Source organism: Magnolia sinica, chromosome 1, assembly GCF_029962835.1.
Source record: "Magnolia sinica isolate HGM2019 chromosome 1, MsV1, whole genome shotgun sequence".
NCBI classification, from domain to species: domain Eukaryota; kingdom Viridiplantae; phylum Streptophyta; class Magnoliopsida; order Magnoliales; family Magnoliaceae; genus Magnolia; species Magnolia sinica.
Genome location: NC_080573.1, coordinates 93,514,595 through 93,522,076, shown reverse-complemented (window position 1 = coordinate 93,522,076; position 7,482 = coordinate 93,514,595). Strand labels below are relative to the sequence as shown.

The 7,482-nt window shown below is 43.9% G+C and overlaps 1 protein-coding gene across 1 annotated transcript; it reads left to right on the top strand.

The window, feature by feature from the left end:
* The first annotated feature begins 692 nt into the window (after positions 1 to 692).
* LOC131251716 (pentatricopeptide repeat-containing protein At5g12100, mitochondrial) lies at positions 693 to 5,517 on the top strand. Its single transcript, XM_058252627.1, has 2 exons — positions 693 to 3,285; positions 5,127 to 5,517. Exon 1 carries the CDS (start codon positions 962 to 964, stop codon positions 3,221 to 3,223), a length of 2,262 nt encoding a protein of 753 aa, XP_058108610.1. The 5' UTR covers positions 693 to 961; the 3' UTR covers positions 3,224 to 3,285; positions 5,127 to 5,517.
* Positions 5,518 to 7,482: the final 1,965 nt, after the last annotated feature.

Genomic DNA, 7,482 nt, shown 5'->3' with positions numbered 1-7,482 from the left:
TTAAAATAATAAACTTTTGGTACATGGCATCTTCATAATATGCACTACTTAATAAACGGCTCAAATTGATCACACGTGTGTATGTGACGATGGAAACTTGGCCCAGCATGATAGCCAGGGCCCTCGTTCTTTAAAATAATAATAATAATAACAATAATAATAATAATAATAATAAAGAAAGCTGATGAGGTGCGGCCCTCACCATAGGTCATGTACTTATTGTATACCCATGATGTCATCCATTTTTTCCAGCTCATTTTGAGAGCAGACCCTGAAAAGTAAGTAGATCTAAATGTGATACAGCTGTGGCTGAATGCTTACCATTAAAATGTCCTACGGCGTACATTAATGCCCACTGTAATTTGTATTTTTCATCCAACTTGCTTATAAAGTCACAAAGAGAGGTGGATGAAGGGAAAAAAAATAAACATAAGCTTGATTCAAAGCTCCCATGGCTCATAAGAAGTTTTTAACAGTCGATTAAATTACCACTGTTTCATGTGATATGGTCCACTTGAGATTTTGATCTACTTCATTTTTGTGGTCATTTCTTAAAATGGTTTGGAAAAACGTATGAACAATATAGATATACAATACATATATCAAGGTGGGCCCCACGATCAGGGCCACTGTATTGTATAGTTTCCATCCAACTTGATGATAAGTCACAAAGAGCTAGATTCAAAGCTTCTGTCGCCAATAAGTAGTTTTTAATGGTTAATCACCACTGTTTCCTTTGATATGGTCCACCTGAGATTTTGATCTGCTTTGTTTTTGTACGCATTCCTTAAAATAGTCTGCAAAAAAGTATGGACGGCATGGATATACAATACATAAATCAAGGTGGGCCCCACGATCAGGGCCGCACCGTGTTGGGTAAGGCAGGGCCGCAGCTAATCCATTCCCCGCCTAAAACCCCAGCATCCCGTGCGCAGCAGCACCTCCAAACCACCGTAGAGTAATGGCCACCAAGCTCCTCCGAACTGCCCTCAACAAACCCAGAAATTACCATCCTATCCGTCCCAACCCCACCAGAAGCAGTTCCCTCACCTCCTACCCCTTCTCTTCCCAGCAACAAGACGATCACGTGACCGACCCCGAAGAATCCCGCCCGGATCATGTACGCCAGCTCCACGCCATCTTCCGATCGAACGGCTCTGATTTCATCAATCACGGGACTGCCGCCTCCCTCGAATCGTGCAACAGCCTCCTGGAATCGCTAATCTCACAAGGTAAGTACCAAGACTCCCTCAATCTCTTCTCCAAGATGGAAGCTTCCGGAATCCGCCCTGACACCTTCGCTCACAACAAGGCCATTCAGGCAGCTGTCAAGATGGGCAACTTGAAAATGGCTGTCGGATTCAAGGATGCGATGGAGAATCGTCGGAAGAAGCCGGACACTTTCACGTACAACGTTCTAATATCTGGGTTATGTAAATCGAAGCGTTTGGCCGACGCACGGAAGCTGTTTGATGAAATGTCTCAGAGACGGGTGGTGCCAAATCGGGTCACGTTTAACTCGCTGATTGATGGGTATTGCAAGGACGGGGATTTGAAAGGCGCTTTTGAGATCCGGGAGCGGATGCGAGTTGCAGAGGTCTCAGCAAATCTCACTACATACAATTCGCTGATTGGGGGGTTGTGCCGCGCTGGACTGGTGGCAGAGGCAGAGGCAGTGGTGGGAGAGATGGAGGCATGTGGGTTTGTTGCAGATGGGTTTACTTATAGTATTCTGTTTGATGGGTACTCAAGGTGCCAAGATGGGGATAAGCTGGTTGAATTGTATGAAGAGACGGTTAGGAAGGGGGTTCGGCTTGGGGATTACACATGCAGCGTCATGTTGAATGCGCTCTGTAAGGTAGGGAGGGTTGAAGCTGCAGAAGGAGTTTTGAAGGAGCTAATGGAGAAGGGTTTGGTTCCGACATCTGTGATTCATAATACAATTGTCGATGGGTATTGTCGGGTAGGGAACATGAATGGTGCCATTTCAGCTGTTAAACAAATGGCGCTCAATGGCATGAAGCCAAGCTGCATTACTTATAATACACTTATAAATGGGTTCTGCAAGATACAGAACATGGCTGAGGCAGAGGCATTGGTGACGGAGATGGAGGAGAGGGGAGTGGTTCCAAGCGTTGAGACATACAACACTCTGATCGAAGGGCACGGACGGGGATTCCGGTTTGAGCTGTGTTTTCAGCTTCTCGAGCAAATGCAAGAGAAGGGTCTCAAGCCCAATGTTATTAGCTATGGGTCTCTTATAAACAGCCTATGCAAGAACAGGAAGCTTCTCGAAGCCGAAATTCTTCTCCGGGATATGGTAGATAGAGGAGTTCTTCCGAATGTACAGGTCTATAACATGCTGGTTGATGGTCACTGTAAATATGGCAAGTTGCAGGATGCTGTCAGGTTGTTCGATGAGATGATAGAGAAAGGGATAACTCCAACCATTGTAACTTATAATTCTCTGATAAATGGTTTTTGCAAAGAAGGGCAGGTGTTGGAAGCGGAAGAATTAGCCGTTAGGATAACAAGTGAAGGTTTTAGTCCTGATGTAATCACATACAACTCTCTAATAACTGGGTATTTTGATATTGGCAATAACAAGAAAGCTTTCAAGCTATACGAACACATGGAGAGGTTGGGCATAAAGCCTACCGTAGCCACATATCACATGCTGATTAAAGGGATTGGCAGGGAAGGAGGGATGCAAGAAGTAGAGCAGCTGTATCAGGAAATGTTAGAGAAGAAGCTTGTTCCCAACAGGGTTTTTTATAATGAGTTGATTCGGTGTTATGCTAGATTCGGAGATGTCCGGAAGGCATTTGATCTGTACCGGGAGATGGTAGAGAGTGGAGAAGCACCTGATGAGATGACATATACAAGTTTGCTTATCGGGCATTGTAGAGAAGGGAAATTGCTAGAGGCAGACAATCTCTTTGTTGCTATGAAGGTGAAGGGATTGGTTCCTAGTGCGGTTACCTATATGGTGCTGATTGACGGGCATTGCAAGTTGGACAATTTCAATGGAGCTTATGATCATTATAGGGAAATGGTTGACAAGGGTTTCTTTCCCAATGCCTTCACTTGCAATGAATTGCTCAAGGGCCTCAGAAATGAAGGTAGATTGGAAGAGGCCGAGCTTCTCTATAGTGAAATGAGGGAGAAGGGAGTGATGGAATGGACTGAAAGTTCCAGCATGGAGGCTGCTGAGATATTGTGAGGAAGGAATGGTCTCTCATTCTCCATTGTCTGCTGCTGCATTTGCTGGGACCCAACAAACAGGTTTAATCTTATGAGTAACCTCTGTAATTAATCAGTCTTGAATTTAACTGAAAGTGAGCATGCATGTTGTTAATTTCCATGAATCTGTTGTACATCTCTTCATAGCTGTACATTCTTTATTGGTTTTGAGGGGAACATTGCCTTGGCTTACCTGCATCGGTGCCTGATTTCTTTTTAATCGATAACAAGGATTTATTATTTATTTATTTATTTTAAAAGAAAGGAAAACGGATATAGACTCGGGCCAGAAATCGAGCTTAGTCACCATGAAACTCGCTGGCGAGCTCGACTTGGTGCAGACTTGGGCTGATTCATCATGTTGGCTGGCCTATTCGTTTGACTCAACACTACTCAAACTGAGTCACTGGCTGAGTAAGTCATTTTTTAATAAAAAGATACACTGTCAGTAGGATTTGAACTCCACACCTCAAACAAATAACCTCACAATGTCTGGCAGTGTGCCACACAACAGTTTTGTGCTTTTATTTGCCTATTTATATCCTACTGTTCTAAGTATTTAATATTAATGAAATATTAATTGTGGTTTAATATTTAAATATTGAGTCGAGTTGAGTCTTCGAGTCAACCCGACCTGGCTGGATATCAATTCGAGTCAAGTTTCAAGTTTATAAACTATGCATAGGACTCCTCGGCTAATGCATCAACCATACAGTTGGCCTTTTTAGGGACAATTGCTGAGAAATTTCCTAGGAACAGGAAGGCGAGCCTAAATAATTAAGAATAAAACTAGAGTTCTGAAAGGGGAAATATTTCCTAGCTGCCCAAGAGATTGCTGAGGAGGAATCTCCTTCAACTAGGGGCCCCACCCAATTGGCAAGGATTTTCACCACCCTTTTAATAGCTGACAACTCATCACTATTTGAATTACCATATCCATCTGGCCTTGAATGGGAGCTTGATAGATCCATGCTCATCTCTAACAACACCACTACTAAAAAATCACACATAAAAAAAAAATCCTGTCTAATTGATGGCTATCAAATGGATAGTTAAAAGAAAAAGAGTCGCTGGTCCAAATTCGATGTGCAAAATCAGACATTACTATCATTTTCTCAATGTAATCTTTGTTTTTGATCCATTCACAATTGGTTCAGCAATTCGGCTTGTCTGTATTGTTGTACATGCTATGTTTGTGGTTGAAGAGTCTTCAACTGCCAAATTTAAAATGGCAGTGAACTGTCACAGGAGTCTTAACCTAATTACAGGCGCTTTGCTAAGCCCCATGTGTATACATTGGAGCACATCTACATGCCAACCCATGTGCTAACGTCCTAACATGGTACCCCATGTGTGAGATCCAAGCTGCCCAGTCAATTCCACCATGTAGATACCCTTTCCTAAAAATGAAGCAGCCAGCCCATGCAAAATCTCATTGAAGGTTCTGGCAACTAGGCTCAGAGGGGTCCTGGGCGCTATCATCTCTCTCAAGGTGCATTTGTTATGGGGAGATAGTCTTTATAGGGGTGCGTGCGGCCCACAAATGTATTGATTTGAGACATTAGTTGGGGAATTGAAATCTGTTTGTAAGATTGATTGAGAGAAGGCTTATGATAATGTAGATTGGAATTTACTTAACTACATGCAGGGGAGAATAGGATTCAAGATCTAATGGAAGATTGGAGATAGGGGTGCATGACATCAACGAAATGCTTCGATGCTTGTCATCTCCCTTACTTTTGTTCTGATAGTAGCAAAAACTCTTGGTAAATATTGGATAAACGGCAATCTGAAATTTAATTCAAATGCTATTTCAATTTTCTGCAATGTGAACAGGGAGCAAGTCTCGATTCTAAGATGTATCTTGCTGTGTTCTGAAACAGTGTTGGGTCAGTAAGTGAATCCAAGATCAAGATGTTATGGGTTGAAATTGATAGAGCAGCTGTGGAAGAGCTAGCCCCAGTTATGGGTTGCAAGGCCGTTTATTTCCATCAACTTGGGTTCCTTTGTGGATAACACCATACCGAAAATAGAGAGAAGACTGTCTGGTGGGAAAGATAAATATCCTTCACTGGGTTTCGGATCACTCGAATCAAAGCTTCCTTTGGAGCATCACCAGTGTAAACCAAACATACGGTTGATAGGTGGGAGAAGGTACAAATAGATTTCTTAAAGAAAATAGTAAGTTCTATCTCTTGGACCGGAAGCTAAATTGTCAGGGCAGGGAGGTTCGTCATTAAATCTTTGCGTGGTAACAGAAGCTTATTTGGTAAATGGCTTTTGCATATTCCCACTTCGATATAGTATTTGCAAATAACCATATTAAAATATTGACTTTGCAAATGCCCACATTATTAATTTGTCATTACATAAAATACCTGCATTCCATTGGGTCCCTACTCATGGCTCAATGGTTGTAAGCCCTGTATCCTAGACCGTACCGTTCCATAGACTTCCGCGGTTTTTCCGGTCGAATTTCGGCAACCTTCGACTCTTAACTAGTAATTGTGCGCGACCTTGATTCTCATGCCGTCAACCCGAGTCGACTCAAACCAAGACTTGTACCTTAGCGACCGCGTCGTCGCCGCGGTTCCAATGCCGCGACTCGCGCGCCGATACGATACTCTGGCCAGGATATGTGGGCCAGCGTTCGGTGCGAGGAAAACGTCGGGCGTGCGAATCCCGAGAGAATCTCTACGACTTGTCACATCAATCAATCAACCCATCAACCCCATCATGTCAAGTACACATCACCTTTCACCCTTTCCTAAGCAAGCCCCAAAAGTCAAAAAGTTCTTACAAGTCCATACCTTTCTTATACCAAAAATCTCTAAAGTCAAAAAAAGTCTCTTACACACCCATCCTTCTCTCTCCCATCCATCACTCCATCACACATCACCCATCTCTCTTTACAACTCTCTCTCCTTCATTTTCAAATCACAATCCAAGCAACCCAAGAGCACCATCCGTCTAAGCCTCTCCCATTCCTCCCAAGCTTCAAGTGTGGCCCATTTCCTACCCTTTCATCTCCCATCTCAACCATCCAAACCTTATCTCCTCCGTTGGAATCAAAGCTAAGGAGCTAAGGAAGCCAAGAGAGCAAGAAGATCAAGCGGTGGGTGCTTTGATAGGGTAGTTTTAATGTTTTTAAGATGGGTCAAGTGAGGCCAACCGATCAATGGTTTGGATCTTACTTTGGACCCTAAGATGTGGCCGATGGCCCACTTGGATCATCATGATCATTCCATGATGGGGCCATTCTCCATGGACCCCATCATGATGTTTATTTTCTTTGCATACTTAGGGTCATCTAGACCGTCTATTTTAATGGAGAAGGGATTTCCACCATTGGATTTTGATTTAATGGGCCCATGTGTAATGGGACCCACTTGATGTATGCTTGGTTGCAAGGGAGGGCCCACAGTGCCGGGGTCCCTCCATCACGCGTGTCCCACTCTCTATCTCTCTCTCTCTCCCTCTCGATTTCATTTTTTTATGTGTGATCATAATATCATTGTGTGGCCCACTTGAATGGACCCACCATGAGGCATGTATTCTATCCAAACCATCTACAAGTGGGGCCCACTTTGTGTGTGTAGTATCCACACCATCCTCCATGAGGTGGCCCACCTAAGCAGGGCCCACCTCTAATGTATTTGCTAAGTCCAGCGTCCAGGGACGCTGGACGTTTGTTGGAAAACGTCCAAGCTTGGTTCCAAGCAAATGGGGGAGGCCCACTTATTTTGGCCCCACCTTGATGTATGTCTTCAATCCACGCCTTCCATTCCGTTCCCAACCTCATTTTAGGTGTTGAACCGAAAAATGGTGTTAACTCGAGGTCCTGGCGGGTCATACCGTAGCAAATGGTGGTTTTCACCATTAAAACTTCCCTGATATTTTTATACGCCGAAATATACCCAATATTGGGCTTGTTTTGCTTGTCTTAAGCCATGGAGGGCCATTGGATGGAGTGGATTCTCAAGATGTGGACCTCACCTGTGAAAACTACAAGAAAACATAAATTTTTTTAAATATATATATATATATATATATATAACATCAGCAGCATGCTGCTGCCGTTGTTAGAAGAGCAAGCAGCGCCTGCTGCTGCCTGCGCACCAGCGGACGGACGGACTGGCGGGAGGACAGGATCCCACGGCTCCAGCTGTGGGCCCCACCTTGATGTTTATTTGTCATCCAACCCGTTCATGAGGTGGGCCACTCCCAGCAGTGGGCCCC